The 22,447-nt window shown below is 43.0% G+C and overlaps 1 protein-coding gene across 1 annotated transcript in view; it reads left to right on the top strand.

Moving 5' to 3' along the window:
• Nucleotides 1–2,812: 2,812 nt before the first annotated feature.
• Nucleotides 2,813–22,447, top strand: part of LOC121572272 (sorting nexin-13) — a 49,183-nt gene continuing 29,548 nt past the window's right edge. The window contains exons 1-4 of the mRNA XM_041884290.2: nt 2,813–2,953; nt 19,974–20,086; nt 20,294–20,396; nt 20,664–20,753. Coding sequence (XP_041740224.2) covers nt 2,942–2,953; nt 19,974–20,086; nt 20,294–20,396; nt 20,664–20,753 — 318 coding nt within the window. The 5' untranslated portion in view covers nt 2,813–2,941. The remainder of the gene's footprint in view (nt 2,954–19,973; nt 20,087–20,293; nt 20,397–20,663; nt 20,754–22,447) is intronic.

Here is a 22,447-nt window from a genome sequence, read left to right as displayed (position 1 = left end):
GTCTTCTCTTGAGAGCCAGGTCTGCCTACGGCGGCATTTCTCAATAGCAAGGCTATGCTCACGGAGTCTGTACATAGTCAAAGCTTTCCTTCATTTTGGGTCAGTCACATTGGTCAGGTATTCTGCCACTGTGTACTCTCTGTTTAGGGCCAAATAGCATTCCAGTCTGCTAAATTTTTTGGTTAATTCTTTCCAATGTGTCAAGTAATTATCTTTTTGTTTTCTCATGATTTGGTTGGGTCTAATTGTGTTGCTGTCCTGGGGCTCTGTGGGGTCTGTTTGTGTTCGTGAACAGAGCCCCAGGACCAGCTTTCTGTGGGGACTCTTCTCTAGGCTCGTATCTCTGTAGGTGATGGCTTTGTTATGGAAGGTTTGGGAATTGCTTCCTTTTAGGTGGTTGTAGAAGGTAACGGCTCTTTTCTGGATTTTGTAAATTAATGGGTATCATCCTAATTCTGCTATGCATGCATTATTTGGTGTTTTATGTTGTACACAGTGTCACGATCGTCAGGGAGAGACCAATGCGCAGCGTTGAAGGTGAACATATTTCTATTTATTAGGGTATGATCACACGATCAAAATAACAGACGAAAACGTGATGTCTACGGTTTAACACAAACCAAATAAGAACAAGAAACCACAAACAAAGTGAAAGACAGTTAAATATGGCTCCCAATCAGAGACAACCAGCTGACACTCGTTGCCTCTGATTGGGAGTCACTCAGGCCAACATAGAAATACAAACATAGAATTACACACCCTGGCTCAACATAACAGTGTCCCCAGAGCCAGGGCGTGACAGTACCCCCCCCTAAAGGCGCGGACTCCGACCGCGCCAACTAAATACCACAGGGGAGGGACCGGGTGGGCACTCCGCCTTGGCGGCGGATCCGGCTCCGGGCCTGATCCCCACTCCCTCTCCAACCCCCCAAAGTACCCCTGGTCCGGTCTGGCCCCGCTGGCCGGAGCTGGACTGCACACTGATGGAGCGGATTGCTCTAGCTCCGGCGTAATGCCTCTGACCGGTGCCGGACCAGGCACCAGTGGAACAGGCACGGGCCGTGCCGGACCGACGACGCACACCACTGGCTTGGTGTGGGGAGCAGGAGCGGACCGAGCCGGGCTGACGAAGCGCACCACTGGCTTGGTGCGGGGAGCTTGGATGGGCCGGACTGGGCTGGCGACGCGCACCACAGACTTGGTGCGGAGAGCAGGAACGGGCCGGACAGGGCTGACGAAACGCACCACAGACTTGGTGCGGGGAGCAGGAATGGGCCGGACTGGGCTGGCGACGCGCACCACAGACTTGGTGCGGAGAGCAGGAACGGGCCGGACAGGGCTGACGAAACGCACCACAGATTTGGTGCGGGGAGCAGGAATGGGCCGGACTGGGCTGGCGACGCGCACCACAGACTTCGTGCGGAGAGCAGGACCGGGCCGGACAGGGCTGACGAAACGCACCACTGACTTGGTGCGGGGAGCAGGAATGGACCGGACCGTACTGGGGACACACACCACTGGCCCTACACCGGGATCTGGAACGGGCCGGACCGGACTGGCAACACACGCCAGTACCTCTCGCCGTGCCTCTACATCCTCCATCCCCTCTTCGACCAGTGGCCCCCGTAACCTGGCGGCCTCCTCTGGCAACCCGCTGGACCGCTCTATCGCGGCCTCCTGCTGGTCCGACGTCGTGAGCCCCCCCCTAAAATTTTTCTGGGAGTCTCTCTTCCCCGTGGGCCAGGCCTCGATAATTCTCGCCCAACTCTCGCTCTTCTGCTTCCAATCTCCGCCATTCAGCTCCTCATTCGGCTTGACCCAGTCGAAGCTCTGCCTCCACTGTTGCCAAGTCCACCCACTCTGCTCCTCACTAGGCTGCTTGGTCCAGTTCTGGTGGTTTCTTCTGTCACGATCGTCAGGGAGAGACCAATGCGCAGCGTTGAAGGTGAACATATTTCTATTTATTAGGGTATGATCACACGATCAAAATAACAGCCGAAAACGTGATGTCTACGGTTTAACACAAACCAAATAAGAACAAGAAACCACAAAGTGAAAGACAGACAGTTAAATATGGCTCCCAATCAGAGACAACCAGCTGACACTCGTTGCCTCTGATTGGGAGTCACTCAGGCCAACATAGAAATACAAACATAGAATTACACACCCTGGCTCAACATAACAGTGTCCCCAGAGCCAGGGCGTGACACACAGAGGATGTTTTTGCAGAATTTGGTGTTTGTCCCATTTTGTGAATTATTGGATGGTGAGCGGACCCCATGCTTCACAACCATAAATGGCAATGGGTTCTATAACTGATTCAAGTATTTTTTGCCAGATCCTAATTGGGATGTTGAATTTTATGTTCCTTTTGATGGCATAGAAGGCCCTTCTTGCCTTCCCTCGATCTCTTTGCAGGTTAGATGGTAAGTTGTCAACCACTGGTCAATCATGCACTTGATAGTTCTTTGCTACTTGATTTGATGTTGAGAGGTAGGCTATGCTACATTTTCATATAGCTGTCATGTTGTGTATACAGTCCATCAACAATAACTTTGTACGGCAGGCTATCTGCACAACAGTAGCAACAATCGAAGATAACGTTGCACATTTAATACAACATCATAAATGTCGAATATGTGTTTGAGTGTTTCAGATAATTTTTTTGGCTCAGTTGCAGTTGTAAAAGTAATCCATTAGAATGTTTGTAGAATTAAACAACATTGCCAGTCACGGGTGTGTTGCTTGCGTCATAACAGTTTTTCAACCAATCAGAGAGCGACGTCGAGAAACGGGGTGCCTGAGACGTAAAGCTGCAACATGGCGACTCTCCGAAGAGACTACGGAGAGTGGAGATACAACCGTTTTTAAACTATATAGTTACGCCTCGTACAATGTGGCGGGATTAGCCCAAGCCTCGACATCCACAACATTGTAAACGATGTTTGCAGAGGTAAGTTCATACTCGCTTAAACGCGAGTCTATAGTTTGTTTTCTGCGCTGGGCAGTGACAGCTAGCTAGCCACATAGCTAGCTAACCGTTTAGCATCGGACCACAGGTAAACTCAGGAAGACGAGCACAGACAGACAGTCTGTTTTGAAAAAGCCTCCTTGCTAACTCCGTGTTAGTCAGTCCAGGATTAGACAGCTAATACGATGAGCTGAAGTTATCCTTAGTGACAACATCGTGCTGGAATTAGCTTGCTGGCTGGGTTAAATAACCAACGTTATGCGATCACATTATGAGTTGTAACGACGTTGCTAAGAGGAAAATCTCTTTAGCTCAGGTGATAATGGAATGGGTGCGTCCCAAAATAGTTAGTTGGCTAGCTAGGTGGTGGCTAGCAACATCGATGTCAGTTGCTCTATTTGCTTCCTGGCAATATCTAACTTCGCCTGCTAGCTAACTAGTTAAAGGGGAATTCCACTCAAACTATATTTTGGAATTTTTTTGTCCTTTAGTCCACTGTTAATACACTCTCGAAATGTTTTGAGTGACAGCAGTCAAGTTTTCAAGATATTGGACTTTCAAGAAGCAAAGTGTGTTACCGGCCACATCATCATGATGCTGCAAATAGATGTTAACGTCAACTACCTTTAGCGCCTATTGACGATAGTCCGGGGGAGACCTGTCGCTCGTTCTGAACATTAAAACGCATCTCTTGCTGTACGGTTTTGGAAACATAAGGAACAGTTCTTTAACATCAGGGAGAATAATAATAAAAGGTTAAATTACTACACACCTTTTTTAGGGGTAGGGTTAGTGTTCCCACAACAGAAGACAGAGGCGGTAACCTGTGCTAGTTAGCTATCTGGCGTGCTCCGAACATCTGTGTGTAGGCATAACTGGGGAGGAAGTGTAGTTTGTCAACTGGAGGCACACACAGCATATGGATATGTGCAAAACTGCTACAGTAAGTGTATATATATTTTTCGCTGATATGAAAGATGAGGGGGTTTATGTAGAAAGACTGAGAATCTCAATTTTCTACTCCAAAATATGATTTCCACCTCCAGAAATGGGCCCTATAACATATTGATACAGTTATTTGTTTAAATTATTTGAACATATTTGACCATGCATTTAGCCTATGCATGGCCCATATTATCTGGTATGCTATTAGCAATAAGCATTATCACCTGTAGCCCAACTGATGCAGCATAGTGGCTATAAATAAATAGGCTGAAGCATGGGGTAGCCTATCTGCATGTATCCTATTGGGCTAATCATTAGCTAGATCCCAAATGTAATCTTTTTAACTAATTAGCAGCCTATTGATTAATTTCATGTCCCAAAAAACTTGGGGTGAACCGCCACCCGGGGTAACACGCCACCTACCCCAACACCTTCCCTGGTTGCCACTACTCTTGCTCAACAAAAAATGTCATCTGTCTCATCACAATTTAAGTCACTCCAAAAAAATGATTCTGAGGTAGGGTGGCGTTTTACCCCAAGTTAACCGACAATAGACCCATGTTACATTTAGCCCCACTCTCCTATGCACTCACTGTGAATTGCTGAGTGGAAACTGCTTAACCATGATGCTGCTAAAAACTCTGGGTTTACAATGGTGCACTTCACGCATATTTAGGAGTTGAGAAATAAAGTTTGAATGGAAAGCTGGGATCGCCCTCTTTTTAACAAATGCCATTAAACATGCTATTTTCCCCGCAATTGCAAGAATTTGCTGTGCATTGATTGCTTGTCAGAATGCAGGTTTCCCTCCCTATGGCACTCGAAACTTGAATGCGCCTCGAGAGGAATATTTCTCACAGAACACAGAACAACAAGCCGACGAGGTACAGTGAGGGAAAAAAGTATTTGATCCCCTGCTGATTTTGTACGTTTGCCCACTGACAAAGACATGATCAGTCTATAATTTTAATGGTAGGTTTATTTGAACAGTGAGAGACAGAATAACAACAAAAAAATCCAGAAAAACGTATGTCAAAAATGTTATAAAATTATTTGCATTTTAATGAGGGAAATAAGTATTTGACCCCTCTGCAAAACATGACTTAGTACTTGGTGGCAAAACCCTTGTTGGCAATCACAGAGGTCAGACGTTTCTTGTAGTTGGTTACCAGGTTTGCACACATCTCAGGAGGGATTTTGTTCCACTCCTCTTTGCAGATCTTCTATAAGTTATTAAGGTTTCGAGGCTGACGTTTGGCAACTCGAACCTTCAGCTCCGGTTTTCAAAACATATGCTCAGTCATTTAACTGTGGCGCTGCGCCACGTCAAAATCATTGCCTCCACGCCAAAAAAAATATTAAACATGAAAAAAATCTGCCAAGGCGCACTTTAAAAATGCTAGAACAGTCCAAATGTACTTTTCCTCTGCAAACAAAACGAGTAATGAATAGAACAATCAGACAACCCCATAGCAGAATAGTTTATTTACAGTGAGAGAAAAAAGTATTTGATCCCCTGCTGATTTTGTACGTTTGCCCACTGACAAAGAAATTATCAGTCTATAATTTTAATGGTAGGTTTATTTGAACAGTGAGAGACAGAATAACAACAAAAAAATCCAGAAACAAAATTGTAGACCTGCACCAGGCTGGGAAGACTGAATCTGCAATAGGTAAGCAGCTTGGTTTGAAGAAATCAACTGTGGGAGCAATTATTAGGAAATGGAAGACATACAAGACCACTGATAATCTCCCTCGATCTGGGGTTCCACGCAAGATCTCACCCCGTGGGGTCAAAATGATCACAAGAACGGTGAGCAAAAATCCCAGAACCACACAGGGGGACCTAGTGAATGACCTGCAGAGAGCTGGGACCAAAGTAACAAGCCTACCATCAGTAACACACTACGCCGCCAGGGACTCAAATCCTGCAGTGCCAGACGTGTCCCCCTGCTTAAGCCAGTACATGTCCAGGCCCGTCTGAAGTTTGCTAGAGTGCATTTGGATGATCCAGAAGAGGATTGGGAGAATGTCATATGGTCAGATGAAACCAAAATATAACTTTTTGGTAAAAACTCAACTCGTCGTGTTTGGAGGACAAAGAATGCTGAGTTGCATCCAAAGAACACCATACCTACTGTGAAGCATGGGGGTGGAAACATCATGCTTTGGGGCTGTTTTTCTGCAAAGGGACCAGGACGACTGATCCGTGTAAAGGAAAGAATGAATGGGGCCATGTATCGTGAGATTTTGAGTGAAAACCTCCTTCCATCAGCAAGGGCATTGAAGATGAAACGTGGCTGGGTCTTTCAGCATGACAATGATCCCAAACACACCGCCCGGGCAATGAAGGAGTGGCTTCGTAAGAAGCATTTCAAGGTCCTGGAGTGGCCTAGCCAGTCTCCAGATCTCAACCCCATAGAAAATCTTTGGAGGGAGTTGAAAGTCCGTGTTGCCCAGCGACAGCCCCAAAACATCACTGCTCTAGAGGAGATCTGCATGGAGGAATGGGCCAAAATACCAGCAACAGTGTGAAAACCTTGTGAAGACTTACAGAAAACGTTTGACCTGTGTCATTGTCATTGCCAACAAAGGGTATATAACAAAGTATTGAGAAACTTTTGTTATTGACCAAATACTTATTTTCCACCATAATTTGCAAATAAATTCATAAAAAATCCTGCAATGTGATTTTTTGGATTTTTTTCTTCTCATTTTGTCTGTCATAGTTGACGTGTACCTATGATGAAAAGTGGGAGAACTTGCACAATTGGTGGCTGACTAAATACTTTTTTCCCCCACTGTACATGGGGTACCAGTCCTGAGTCCATGTGCAGGGGTACGAGGTAATGGAGGTAGATACAGTATGTACATATAGGTAGGGATAAAGTGACTAGGCATCAGGATAGACAATAAACTGTAGCAGCAGCGTATGTGATGAGTCAAAAGAGTTAGTGGGTCAATGCAGATAGTCACTATTGGTGAACTTTTTAATTAACTATTTAGCAGTCTTATGGCTTGGGGGTAGAAGCTGTTCAGGGTCCTGTTGGCAACAGACTTGGTGCATCGGTACCGCTCGCTTTGGGGTACCAGAGAGAACAGTCTATGACTTTGGTGGCTGGAGTCTTTGACAATTGTTAGGGCCTGACTGAACACAACCCGGGCAGACTGAAGGGAGATGGCTGTTGTGGTGTAACTGGTGTTAGTGTAATAACACCCTCGCTGAGATGTGTTCCTCTCACAGCTAAATCTCATTCATCTGTCTTAATCACAGCTTAGTGACAGGGAGGCGCCAGTCCATCAGAACTGCTCCTCCACACAGACACGCACGCACACGCGGCCTGCATCAGCCTGGGGTCACCCAAGACAGCTTTAACAGTCCGCAGTCTATGGGAGCAGCAGGAGCAGTGAGCCCAGTATACGTCATCATACTGAGGCCCCCCAGCCCAGCTCAGCCCAAGCTCCCTCCCTCCCCCTCTGGGAGATCCACTCACTTTCTCAGAGGAGAGCATTAATGTGCTGAGTTAATCTCCCGAGTGGCGCAGTGGTCTAAGGCACTGCATCGCAGTGCTAGCTGTGTCACTAGAGTTCAAATCCAGGCTCTGTCGTAGTCGGCCGCAACCGGGAGACCAATGGGGCGGCGCACAATTGGCCCAGCGTCGTCCAGGGTAGGGGAGGGAATGGCCGGCAAGGAGGTAGCTCGGTTGGTAGAGCATGGTGTTTGCAACGCCAGGGTTGTGGGTTCGATTCCCACGGGGGGCCAGTATGAAAAAATAAAATAATGTAGGCACTAACTGTAAGTCGCTCTGGATAAGAGCGTCTGCTAAATGACGTAAATGTAAATGTTAATCCCTCACTAAATAAACCCTAACCCCTTTCCCAACGCTAGTAACTCCTCACTGTCATGGGGATCAAGGGGTCTGTGCCGCTGTCAGAGCTGAAACAGGAATTCGCTGACCCCTGACCCCTGACCTCTTACCCCTAACCCCAATGCTTAATTGGAACAGGACCAGTCACCTCTCAGTTTTGGACTCTTTTGTTCCAGAACCCATTTGCCAACATCCGGTACCTCTCGTTGCATGAAAAAAACAACAACATTGTTTGCAATGTAAAAAGTTGAATAAAATCGGAGGTAATTCAATCGACGCCTCCTGTAATTCTCCTGCCCGCCTAAACAACTTAGTGTGAAAATGTGCCTGATATTCTAAGAATTGATTTGTGTTTGACCGGCCCGGATTTATGGTTTGCGTAACATCGTAGCCTATAGAGCAACGTGTGGCCGTTGCTTTGGTGAGAGAGAGAGAGAAGCGCGCCTGTATCTCACAAGGATAGAATGAGATTCACTTTCTGTGATTTCTCTCCCTCTTTCTGCTCTGATTGACTCATCTCTCCAGCGTTGCACTTCATCATTTATTTCCTTACAGAATCATAGCCGAGGGAAGGGTGCAGGAGGTGCCGCAGCGCCCCTGATAAATTGAAACGCATTTGCTAAAGTTATAGAATTACTGCTGTCTGTTCAGAAAGGAATGAAATCATTCAGAATACCACACCAGGATCAATAGCTTATACATTTTTATTTTTATTTTTTATGCCTAGCTGTGGATTGTGTTTAGCCCAATCACAAGGCATCACCTACAGTCGGGAAAGCGTGGAAAGTCTGTCAGTGAACATCGTGCAGCCAAAACAGGCCTTTCGTACTATTTAAACCACAGTTGCGGGAAAACACAGGTTGGAAAGCAAATGGATTCTGCTGAAAGGAGAAGAATAGTCTGTCTGTAGGCTACCGATGATGTTATCAACTTCCAAATAGGCCTGTTGAGCGAACAGCATTGTTTTACAAAGTAAAGGCTTTTGGCACGAGTTCATCGGCCGTCGCCGGTGAGTGAGCTGCGCATCATTGGGTGAGTCAGTGAAACTGAAAAGCTTTTTTTAGGACTATAATTTCCTCCTCATATTGTACAATATGTGTCTCCACACGCCTAGGCTATTGATGGATTAAAAGACTAGGACGGTTTCTATTGATCTCAGTTTGTCAGTGTCAAAGTAGCCTTTCGATCATTTGTGAGGTATTGAAAAATATTCTGTTAAAGTCTCCAGTAATCTAAAAATGATGTAGTATTGAATGAAATGCGTTTATAAAATGCGCTTAAAAAAAATTTCCCCATGTGTGCAACTTCTGCAAGCTGCTCTATGCCAGCACACAAAAGTGATGACAATGCATGCAATGCTTTATTATAAAGGGGATCATGCAATGCTTTATTATAAAGGGGATCATGCAATGCTTTATTATAAAGGGAATCATGCAATGCTTTATTATAAAGGGGATCATGCAATGCTTTATTATAAAGGGAATCATGCAATGCTTTATTATAAAGGGAATCATGCAATGCTTTATTATAAAGGGGATCATGCAATGCTTTATTATAAAGGGGATCATGCAATGCTTTATTATAAAGGGGATCATGCAATGCTTTATTATAAAGGGGATCATGCAATGCTTTATTATAAAGGGAATCATGCAATGCTTTATAAAGGGGATCATGCAATGCTTTATTATAAAGGGAATCATGCAATGCTTTATTATAAAGGGAATCATGCAATGCTTTATTATAAAGGGAATCATGCAATGCTTTATTATAAAGGGAATCATGCAATGCTTTATTATAAAGGGGATCATGCAATGCTTTATTATAAAGGGAATCATGCAATGCTTTATTATAAAGGGAATCATGCAATGCTTTATTATTAAGGGGATCATGCAATGCTTTATTATAAAGGGGATCATGCAATGCTTTATTATAAAGGGAATCATGCAATGCTTTATTATAAAGGGGATCATGCAATGCTTTATTATAAAGGGAATCATGCAATGCTTTATTATAAAGGGGATCATGCAATGCTTTATTATAAAGGGGATCATGCAATGCTTTATTATAAAGGGGAACATGCAATGCTTTATTATAAAGGGGAACATGCAATGCTTTATTATAAAGGGGATCATGCAATGCTTTATTATAAAGGGAATCATGCAATGCTTTATTATAAAGGGGATCATGCAATGCTTTATTATAAAGGGGATCATGCAATGCTTTATTATAAAGGGGATCATGCAATGCTTTATTATAAAGGGGATCATGCAATGCTTTATTATAAAGGGGATCATGCAATGCTTTATTATAAAGGGGATCATGCAATGCTTTATTATAAAGGGGATCATGCAATGCTTTATTATAAAGGGGATCATGCAATGCTTTATTATAAAGGGGATCATGCAATGCTTTATTATAAAGGGGATCATGCAATGCTTTATTATAAAGGGGATCATGCAATGCTTTATTATAAAGGGAATCATGCAATGCTTTATTATAAAGGGGATCATGCAATGCTTTATTATAAAGGGGATCATGCAATGCTTTATTATAAAGGGAATCATGCAATGCTTTATAAAGGGGATCATGCAATGCTTTATTATAAAGGGAATCATGCAATGCTTTATTATAAAGGGAATCATGCAATGCTTTATTATAAAGGGAATCATGCAATGCTTTATTATAAAGGGGATCATGCAATGCTTTATTATAAAGGGAATCATGCAATGCTTTATTATAAAGGGGATCATGCAATGCTTTATTATAAAGGGAATCATGCAATGCTTTATTATAAAGGGGATCATGCAATGCTTTATTATAAAGGGGATCATGCAATGCTTTATTATAAAGGGAATCATGCAATGCTTTATAAAGGGGATCATGCAATGCTTTATTATAAAGGGAATCATGCAATGCTTTATTATAAAGGGAATCATGCAATGCTTTATAAAGGGGATCATGCAATGCTTTATTATAAAGGGGATCATGCAATGCTTTATTATAAAGGGAATCATGCAATGCTTTATTATAAAGGGGATCATGCAATGCTTTATTATAAAGGGAATCATGCAATGCTTTATTATAAAGGGGAACATGCAATGCTTTATTATAAAGGGGATCATGCAATGCTTTATTATAAAGGGAATCATGCAATGCTTTATTATAAAGGGGATCATGCAATGCTTTATTATAAAGGGGATCATGCAATGCTTTATTATAAAGGGGATCATGCAATGCTTTATTATAAAGGGGATCATGCAATGCTTTATTATAAAGGGAATCATGCAATGCTTTATTATAAAGGGGATCATGCAATGCTTTATTATAAAGGGAATCATGCAATGCTTTATTATAAAGGGGATCATGCAATGCTTTATTATAAAGGGGATCATGCAATGCTTTATTATAAAGGGAATCATGCAATGCTTTATTATAAAGGGGATCATGCAATGCTTTATTATAAAGGGGATCATGCAATGCTTTATTATAAAGGGGATCATGCAATGCTTTATTATAAAGGGGATCATGCAGTGCTTTATTATAAAGGGGATCATGCAATGCTTTATTATAAAGGGGATCATGCAATGCTTTATTATAAAGGGAATCATGCAATGCTTTATTATAAAGAGGATCATGCAATGCTTTATTATAAAGGGGATCATGCAATGCTTTATTATAAAGGGGATCATGCAATGCTTTATTATAAAGGGAATCATGCAATGCTTTATTATAAAGGGGATCATGCAATGCTTTATAAAGGGGATCATGCAATGCTTTATTATAAAGGGAATCATGCAATGCTTTATTATAAAGGGGATCATGCAATGCTTTATTATAAAGGGGATCATGCAATGCTTTATTATAAAGGGAATCATGCAATGCTTTATTATAAAGGGAATCATGCAATGCTTTATTATAAAGGGGATCATGCAATGCTTTATTATAAAGGGGATCATGCAATGCTTTATTATAAAGGGGATCATGCAATGCTTTATTATAAAGGGGATCATGCAATGCTTTATTATAAAGGGGATCATGCAATGCTTTATTATAAAGGGGAATATTTAAAAAATATATATTATTCTCATGCATTCCAGTACCTCCGAATCCCCCAGGTCACCTCCCAATTTACAAATGAAGCACTGCCTAAACCCTTAGTCACTGCCATGGGTCACAGGGGCTGTGGTGACCGAGGGAAGTGAAACCTGACTGACTGATTTCATGTGATGGGGACAACTGTTTTTGTCTTCAAGGAATGCTTTGTGCTGCTTCAGCTTGGAACCTTGAGCTCTTGTTTAAAGCCAGAATCCTTAATTGGAAAGTGGCCACCCTGCCTCATGCCATATCCCGAGTGGCGCAGTGGTCTAAGGCACTGCATCGCAGTGCTAGCTGTGCCACTAGAGATCCTGGTTCGAATCCAGGCTCTGTCGTAGCCGGCCGCGACCGGGAGACCCATGGGGCGGCGCACAATTGGCCCAGCGTCGTCCAGGGTAGGGGAGGGAATGGCCGGCAGGGGATGTAGCTCAGTTGGTAGAGCATGGCGTTTGCAACGCCAGGGTTGTGGGTTCGATAAAATAATGTATGTGCTATCTGTAAGTCGCTCTGGATAAGAGCGTCTGCTAAATGACTAAAATGTAAAATGTAAATGTAAATGTGCTCTTTCACAAAAGTTCTCAACCTATATACTTATTATGGACACCGTATGTTTTACATTAGTTATTTTGTTGTTATTAGTCCCAACCTTCAGCTCCATTCAACACCACCCATCTATCTCTCTAACACCATCCATATTGGATTTCTACTTGCCATATATTTCTCAACTGTACTGTGATGTTTCACAAAAGTTCTGAACCATTCTATTCTCATTGTTTCTACAGATTGTAAATTGAAAATAAACATTTTTGCTAAAAGTATTATTATATTATTGATCGATTGACTATGACTTTTCAGATCACCCAGTAGTGCTATCTGCAGGGTTAGCTCCAGGTAAATATTGCAATCCTGCAGTTATTCCTGGACCTGTGACCAAAAACAAGCTACAAATGGACAGTACCAAAACAAATGATCTAATGATTTTGTCTCTTCGCAGCAAAATCTGCAGAGCTGGGACGATTGTATACCCCATATAAATAACATTCTATTGGTTGCAAGAATTTTGTATAATAATTAAACGTTATGAATCCGGCGTCGTTTTGCGTATCAGTTCATAAACTATTTGCCATGGAAACGGTAAGTCAAATCTCTTCCCAACTATTTTGCAATCTATGTGAGACGGCTGTCAATCCTTTGGTCCTTAAATGAAACTGGTATACTTTTTTATTTATCACCATTTTCTTTAACCAATGATGGTCTTTAATGTAGGGCCGACAGGCAAGTTCCTTACTTTTTCCCCCTTCCACTTTCCTCTTCCATTTTTGCGGTAATGCTGCAATTATTTGGTTGTAATTTTGGGTAGAGCAGACATTTCCATATGTTTTTGTTAGCTGCATGTGCGACAATTCCACCAGTTCTACCTATGATATCATTTATGAAGTATGAAAATGTATGCACTCACTAACTGTAAGTCGCTCTGGATAAGAGCGTCTGCTAACTGACTAAAATGTAAATGTAATGAAGATTATACCTTTTTTAAACATTTTTTCAAAAAATAACTTTTTTATCAATTTGAGTTTAACCACAATATTTGTGGCAATATTTGTTCTGTCGTTTCTGGAGGATTAAATTGAAATTGCAACCAACTTTCTATGGCTTGTTTTAGAAATAGTGATATTTGGGAGATTATTTCCTTTTCAAATAACTGAAAGTGAGCGGTTGTAATCTGAATAAAGGGAAAAAGGTCATTCTTGAACATGGCGTGAGACAATCTTACTAATTTGCTAGAGAACCAATTTGGATTTAAGTATAACTTTTGTATGACTGAAGCTTTTAGTAATAGGTCTAATGCTTTCATATTTAATCATTTCTGTCCTCCGAATTCATATTCATTATATAAATAGGCCCGTTTAATTTTGTCTGGCTTGCCATTCGAAATTTTTTTAAATATATTTTTCTCATCTAATTTAAAAAACTGTAGGCAAGACCATAAGCAAATAGGTAAACTGGGATAATACTAAAGAGTTAATCAGGGTGATTTTTCCACAAATAGACAGGTATTTACCTTTCCATGGTAGCAAGATCTTATCTATTTTTGCTAACTTTCTATTAAAATGTATTGGAATGAGATCATTTATTTATTTTGGGATATGTATTCAGAGTATATCCACATCACCATCAGACCATTTTATTGGTAAACTACACGGTAATGTAAATGTTGTATTTTTTAGTGATCCAATAGGTAATATAGTACATTTATCATCATTTGGTTGTAATGCAGAGAGGTTAGGAAGCTGAGGAATCAACCTACTCTCAGATTAATAGACAGCTATGGATGCAAGGACTGACCATCCATGATATCAAAATTATAAGCTTATTTTGGGTTCTGGTGGTGTACGACAGTTGAACTAAGCTCATGAGGCATTTATAAGTTATATTCTTCAATAATCAATGTGTATATATCATTACTTGTAAGTCCAAAAATGGATTTACAAGATGCAACTAAGCTTTAAAACTATTTTGCTCTTGTTTTGGAACCCTTCGCTCTCGTTCGGAACCCTTCTCTTGCATTTGGAACCGTTGGCTCTCGTCCTCTGATGGCGTGTGTGAACCAGACGCCTATGACATCCTCTCCAGTCTCCACTATCCCGTTGACCAGTGTGCTACGGTAGTTTTCTAGCAAGGGAATAGAGGCTTTACTCTCAGCCTTCGGCTCAGGGCAGTTTCTGCTGCGCATTTAGGACAGTACACTGACTGCTACCTCAGCCTGTAAATAGTAGTGGTTTAATAAACCCTGTCATCCTTTAGCTGAATGATGGACATTATACAGTGGAGTGGATGAGAGACGAGACATGGTATGACCACAGCTAGCTATAGGTGAGACTCTTTACAGCTGACTGAGTCTATGGTGGGCAGAGAGGAGTTTCCCTGAACCTTCTTGCTACCCTACATTATCACGGAAGACGTTAACATAATTGTTACCCACAGTTCTGTTGTTTTGATTTGTTGTGGCCGGTGAGTGACTCACCGTGCTGAACTGTTGTTGTTTTGATTTCTATTCTCTCCCACTAGCCCCTCCCTCCATGCCTACCTGTCTGCCCTTAGCGCAGATAAGGTTAGCCTCAATCAGAGTGAAGGAGGCTAGCCACCAGCAATACCATGACTACCTATCTGTCCCTGTATTCAGACAGTGACTGTTCCCTGGCGGCTCCACTGTGATAACGCTGGCTCTGGCCTGCTGATATGGGCCCGCTAACACCATTACCTGTGTGTGTGTGTCAAGTCAAGGACGTCTACTAGCAGCCAGGCACCTCGTGAATGAGGAGAGGCCTCCTTATCCCTGCTGTTAGTAGTATAAAGACCCTGACTGATTGAATAAAAAGATACCAGGTGAGCCTTACGATCAAAAGTGTGTGTGGACTGGCTGGTGTTAGCAGTACAAAGTTCTGACTGGTGACCAGGCATGTTCATTCCTCAGTCAGGGTGAGTAACATGTTTTAGGTTGTTTCAAATGACACCCTACTAGTATGCTACTTCTCACCAGAACTAGCCTAAGGTAGCATTTGAGATTTAGCCTACCGTTAGTGAAATAAAGCTCTCTCTGACAGCCCAGTCCCTTAGCTAGTGTGTGTAGGATGCAGGTATTTTTTAATTTTTTTGTAATAGTGTAATATAATAGGCTGTAGCACTGAGGTCAACGACCTGTAGAAGTCAGTGCTCTGTTGTTATTTGCCCGTTGTGTTGTTTACTCTCACGTTGTGTTGTTTACTCTCACGTTGTGTTGTTTACTCTCACGTTGTGTTGTTTACTCTCACGTTGTGTTGTTTACTCTCACGTTGTGTTGTTTACTCTCTCACGTTGTGTTGTTTACTCTCACGTTGTGTTGTTTACTCTCACGTTGTGTTGTTTACTCTCACGTTGTGTTGTTTACTCTCTCACGTTGTGTTGTTTACTCTCTCACGTTGTGTTGTTTACTCTCACGTTGTGTTGTTTACTCTCACGTTGTGTTGTTTACTCTCACGTTGTGTTGTTTACTCTCACGTTGTGTTGTTTACTCTCACGTGAATTTGTGAGCAGGAAGAGACTGACAAGGCTGTACGATTCTGTGAGTGAGGGAAACGCTGTGTGTGTGCGTTTCTGTGTGTGTGTGTGTGTGTGTGTGTGTAATATGAAGTTGTGTAGGGATAGCCCGGCTCTGTCCAGTGTGGTTGATTGGAACAGACGGTGTTGATGTTAAAACTGTGTCAACTGGAAGGATGCTGCTGCTATCTCCTGCCTGGTGTGATGCTCATAGCAGTAATGCTGCTGTACTACTCAAAACCATCACCCTGACCCCTGCAAAGGTCAGGACCCATCCACTGTGTGTGTATGATGTTCTGGAATCCTCTAAACATTCCATACGTACATCCATGACATGACCGGTCTTTTGAACAGATGAAGGATACATGTGTGTGCATGTACGTGCTTGTGTAATTATGTGGTGCACTTTGTTACTGTGACAGAGGAGTGGCCATGTTTCAACACATTCTAGAACACTGTTGCTATGGTTCTGACACGCTGAGTCATGCTCTCTAGACTAGGGTTGGGTGTTATTTTACGATTATCCATACCAGGTTATACTGTATTACCGGCAGTGCACACAAGGGGCGCTATTTATTTCCAAATGTTAAAACAATACAGATATTAAGGGTCTAACGGTCGTCTCGCGCCGAACTGCGCATGCGTATAACGTTATTTTTGACGAAAATTTAAAAGTGTCAGTTGGAGTAATAACATGTTCAGCTACTTAAGACATTGGCTCGAATCTCGGTTGTGGATTTAGAATTCGAGAAAATTAACAACTAAGAAATAATGTTTCACTTCTCTCATTGACTCAAACCCCGAACCTCGGTCTGGTCTGCAGAGTCTGCTTTGCAACCATTCCTGGAAGTCTTGTGATGTTGAGCCTCTGGGTTTAGAAACTCTGCGGTTCTACTGACTCTCCAGGGGTCATAACGCAGGATTCTGTGTTTTTTACGCAGAAAAGGAAAGATAAAACGCATAAATATCTTGCTGCGTTTTGTAAAAGCTGATCTAAAATGCTTCTTATTGTACATTCTGCTCGGCTTCAGTCAGGATTCGCTCCAAATCATGAATGTAGGAGGACACATTTTGTGCTTCAGTTGTACTTCTCCACTCAGATTAAATATATTTGCTCTCATCGTTGGATCACCAGACAGCTCTCTGACTGATGTGTAGGCTACTTATCTATCCAGACAGCTCTCTGACTGATGTGTAGGCTACTTATCTATCCAGACAGCTTTCTGACTGATGTGTAGGCTACTTATCTATCCAGACAGCTCTCTGACTGATGTGTAGGCTACTTATCTATCCAGACAGCTCTCTGACTGATGTGTAGGCTACTTATCTATCCAGACAGCTCTCTGACTGATGTGTAGGCTACTTATCTATCCAGACAGCTCTCTGACTGATGTGTAGGCTACTTATCTATCCAGACAGCTTTCTGACTGATGTGTAGGCTACTTATCTATCCAGACAGCTCTCTGACTGATGTGTAGGCTACTTATCTATCCAGACAGCTCTCTGACTGATGTGTAGGCTACTTATCTATCCAGACAGCTCTCTGACTGATGTGTAGGCTACTTATCTATCCAGACAGCTCTCTGAATGATGTGTAGGCTACTTATCTATCCAGACAGCTCTCTGACTGATGTGTAGGCTACTTATCTATCCAGACAGCTCTCTGACTGATGTGTAGGCTACTTATCTCTGGTACTTTCATATTGTGTAGTTTTTCTTTCATCTTGTGTAGTTTTTCTCTGGTAGCAAGTTAAAATGCATTAGAAAAAGTAGCTGTCTACATTCTTTCAATGATAAACATTAGAAATATGATGCATCATGTTTGCTAAATATACTTTGCTTTGTCATTGCACGCCAATTTAATTGTGTGTGTGTGGCTGCTAACCAAATAGCATTGCACTTCTGTTGTCATGAAACATGGGACCAAAACTTTACATGTTGCAATTATATTTTTGTTCAGTAGATGTTGGTTACTGATAGGTCATTGGCTATTGTTATGTCAGAGTGAGAACAATACCTATGTGTCCTTAGAAACCTTCCTCCTGTACCGATGGTTATCTCATCCCACCGGCACTCTGTCCATCTCTAGTGTAGATAACCTGAACCACAGACACTAACTCTGTCCATCTCTAGTGTAGATAACCTGAACCACAGACACTAACTCTATCCATCTCTAGTGTAGATAACCTGAACCACAGGCACTAACTCTGTCCATCTCTAGTGTAGATAACCTGAACCACAGACACTAACTCTATCCATCTAGTGTAGATAACCTGAACCACAGACACTAACTCCATCCATCTAGTGTAGATAACCTGAACCACAGGCACTAACTCTATCCATCTAGTGTAGATAACCTGAACCACAGGCACTAACTCTATCCATCTAGTGTAGATAACCTGAGCTGATAAACAGACAACCCACAATGTTATCCTGATCACTATCATCAGCATGGTGATTCTTCAGTGAGTGATAAGCAGGGTGGTGACTACAGTGAGTGTAATCAGCAGGGTGGTGGCTCTACAGTGAGAGTGATCAGCAGGGTGGTGGCTCTACAGTGAGTGTAATCAGCAGGGTGGTGGCTCTACAGTGAGAGTGATCAGCAGGGTGGTGGCTCTACAGTGAGAGTGATCAGCAGGGTGGTGGCTCTACAGTGAGTGATAAGCAGGGTGGTGGCTCTACAGTGAGAGTGATCAGCAGGGTGGTGGCTCTACAGTGAGAGTGATCAGCAGGGTGGTGGCTCTACAGTGAGAGTGATCAGCAGGGTGGTGACTACAGTGAGTGTAATCAGCAGGGTGGTGACTACAGTGAGTGTAATCAGCAGGGTGGTGACTACAGTGAGTGATCAGCATTGGGGTGACCCTACAGTGAGAGCTATCAGCAGGGTGGTGACTCTACAGTGAGTGATCAGCAGGGTGCTCTGGATCAGATGGCAAAATCACATTCTGTCTTAATTTCTCTTCTTTATTCCCCTTGGTCATGCTTTCTTTTTAACATGCTACTTTATAGGCTAGCGCTAGCTGCCCTGTCTTGTCCTGTCCTGTCCTGGGCCTTTCAGGAGCCAGTCTGTGTTAACCATGGCCTAGTTCTCCCTTCCTTCCTTCCTGCCCCGTTTCACCTGCATGACCCCTCTGTGACAGTCTCAGACACCTGTCTCACCCGTATCACCTCACCTGGCACTCCTGGTACGTTTACCTCTCTCAGAAAACATCAGAAGAATGTAAACTAAACAAATGATCTGTAATTTAGACCGTCTGGTAGACAATCCTCATGCAGAATATATTTAGGACCAGCTTTAGCTGTTAGCCTGGCTGTCTTTCAAGTAGCCTGAAGAAACTCTCAGATGTAGGCTAATGACCTGAGGTAATGAATAAACTCATTGTAGGTTGTTAGCCTGTATGATGTGTGCCAGTATTGGCTGGAAACTGGGTTACGTAGGGAGCCTGCTAGCATTAGCTTGCTAGTGTTAGCCTGCACTGTAGGCTGTGTGAGACAAGGTCAGGATGCAGGGAGAAAGCTAGCATAGCATTAGCAGTTAGCTTGTTAGCATGAGACTGGGTCACAGGTTGCAATGCGAGAGCTAGCATTAGCAGTTAGCTTGTTAGCGTGAGCCTGTAAGCTGTGTGAGACTGTGTTAGGATGCAGTGAGAGAGCTAACGCCGTTAGTGGTGAGGTCAGCAGTTAGTTTCTCTGTTTCCTGCTCTGACAATAGCAGGAAACCTGAGGATGAGGAACTCTCTATCACTCTCCCCCCTCACTCTCCATCTGACTTTCTCTAGTGTTATTTAGCTAAAATGTCAAATTAGGTGGGTGATATTGGTGCTGATTTGTTGCTGTACGTTAACCCTCTTTCTCGCTCCCTCTCTCGCTCTCTCTCTCGCTCTCTCTCTCGCTCCCTCTTTCTCTCAATTCAATTCAAAGGGCTTTATTGGCATGGCAAACATATGTTTACATTGCCAAAAAAAGTGAAATAGATCAACAAAAAAGTGAAATAAAGTCTCTGTCTTTTTCTGTAGGCCAGTCTGTCTGTGTGGGGATGGGGGGGTCTAGGAGTGGTGCTGTTCCTCATCACTTTCGGACCCTTCGCTATCTTCTACCTGGCCTTCTATATCTGCTGCTTCGTAGGAGGGTAAGTGTGTACCACAAGTTTGAAGTTATGAAGTCATTTATAGATGTGTTCATATGAAATGGGCTGTCTTTGTTGTGTAATCTAGAAATGTTGTTCTCCTCCTTTCCCCCCCTTTCACCTCTCCCTCTCTCCTCTCCTCACCTCTCCCTCTCTCCTCACCTCTCCCTCTCTCCTCACCTCTCCCTTTCCCTCTCCTCTCATCACCAGTGGTTTTGCGGTCACTCTGTTGTTTGGGAAGACCAACTCAGAGAGACATCTAGAGAAGTGTGAACACTCCTACCTTCCGGCCACGCAAACGGGTATACTGAAGGTAGGACACACACACATCCACACGCGTGCGCGCAGACACACACACACACACACACAAATAAATAAATAATGGCTATCTCTTTCTCTCTCTCTCTCTTCCACCCCCTCCCCCTCCTCGCTCTCAACATCTCCCTCTCTCCCTCTCTCTCTCTCCCGTCTCCCTCTCTCCCTCCCTCTCTCTCCCGTCTCCCTCTCTCCCTCCCTCTCTCTCCCGTCTCCCTCTCTCCCTCTCTCTCTCTCCCGTCTCCCCTCTCCCTCCCTCTCCCAGACGTTGGATGAGCTGAGGTTGGCTCCGAAGCCTATAAAGATAGACAGGAGACTGACTGGCTCCAACTACATAGACGAGCCTCTGCAACAGGTTAGTGACAGAACAGAAGGATGAACCGAACCGAGAGGGAACACAGTGATGATAGATACTTTCTGCTTACTAGCTTCTTCTTCTGAAAATCAACTCTGCTTTTTCAGCTGAATCAATCTATCCAACTATGACCAAGTCACCTGTGTCAGTCTTCAACTACAGTGCCTTCAGAAAGTATACACACCCCTTGACTTTTTCCACATTTTGTTGTTACAAAGTGCGATTAAAATTGATTTAATTGTAATTTTTTTGTCAACGATCTACAAGAAATACTGTAATGTTAAAGTGGAAGAAAAATTATAACATTAGTAAAACATTCATAAAAAAAATAAAAAAACACTATCTTGATGACTCGGGTTGAATACTTTTCGCCGGACATAATTGGACCCATCTCGTCCAAAAATTTGCATCAAGTTTGTCAAAAAGCACCTGGATGGTCATCAAGACTCTTGGAATGTTCTACGGACAGATGAGTCAAAAGTATAACTTTTTGGACAATAAGTGTCCCATTGTGCCTGGCGAAAACTAAACACTGCATTCCATAGTAAGAACCTTATACCAAGGGTCGAGCATGCTGGTGGTAGTGCGATGGTTTGGGGATGCTTTGCTGCCTCAGTACCTGGACGACTTGCCTTAATAGAAGGAACCATGACTGTATCAGAGAATTTTACAGGAGAATGTCAGGCCATCCGTCTGTGAGCTGAAGCTGAAGCGCAGCTGGGTCATGCAGCAAGACAATGATCCAAAACACACAATCAAGTCCACATGAAAATGGCTAAAAAGCAACACATTTGAAGTTTTGGAAAGGCCTAGTCGAAGTCCAGACCTAATCCCAATTGATATGTGGCAGGACTTGAGACAAGAAGTTCATGCTTGAAAAAACACGTCACTGAGTTAAAGCAGTTCTGCATGGAAGAGTGGGCCAAAATTCCTCCACAGCGACGTGAGAGACTGATCAACAACTACAGGAAGCATTTGGTTGGAGTCATTGCAGCTAAAGGTGGCACAACCAGTTATTGAGTGTAAGGGGGCAATTACTTTTTCACACAGGGGAATTGGGTGTTGCATAACTTTGTTTATGAAATAAATGAAATAACTATGTCATTGTTGTGTTATTTGTTCAATAAGGTTCCCTTTATCTAATTTTGGATTTTGGTTGAAGATCTAAAGGTATCACAAATATGCAAAAGTCGAGAAGATTAGAAAGGGGGCAAATACTTTGTCACAGCACTGTATTACTGAAATGTGTCCACTAAAGTTAGTTTATATGGCAGCCAGATAAAGGGAGGGCGTGTCATTAAGTAGCCTAATTAGATCACGACCTGCCTGGATCCGCAGCCTCACTGTCTCTCTACAGATGTCACTGTGTGTGTGTGTGTCCATGTGTGTGTGTGTGTGAGTCCCATTGTGTGGTCCTCTGTAGTTTTGTATGGCCACTGTGGGTTCGATGTAGAGCTGGGACGTTAAACCGAAAAGACACCGACATTGCCTTTCTCTTACCAAAGCATTTTGCTTACGTCGGTGATCTCCGTTCTTGTAGATTGATTGATTGTTCTAAAACCATTATTTGGTCAACAGTAATAGCCTTATTGCGTTACGTTGATTCCTGCTATGAAAGTACCTGCCTGTCCCTGTTTCGCTGTCGGCTGCTGACTCTCACTCCCTCTCCCCACTGTGCGCACGGAGGAGGGAGA

The sequence above is a fragment of the Coregonus clupeaformis genome, chromosome 8 (genome assembly GCF_020615455.1).
Source record: "Coregonus clupeaformis isolate EN_2021a chromosome 8, ASM2061545v1, whole genome shotgun sequence".
NCBI lineage: Eukaryota > Metazoa > Chordata > Actinopteri > Salmoniformes > Salmonidae > Coregonus > Coregonus clupeaformis.
Note: the sequence above shows the minus strand (reverse complement) of the source record. Positions and strands in the feature narration are given on the sequence as shown.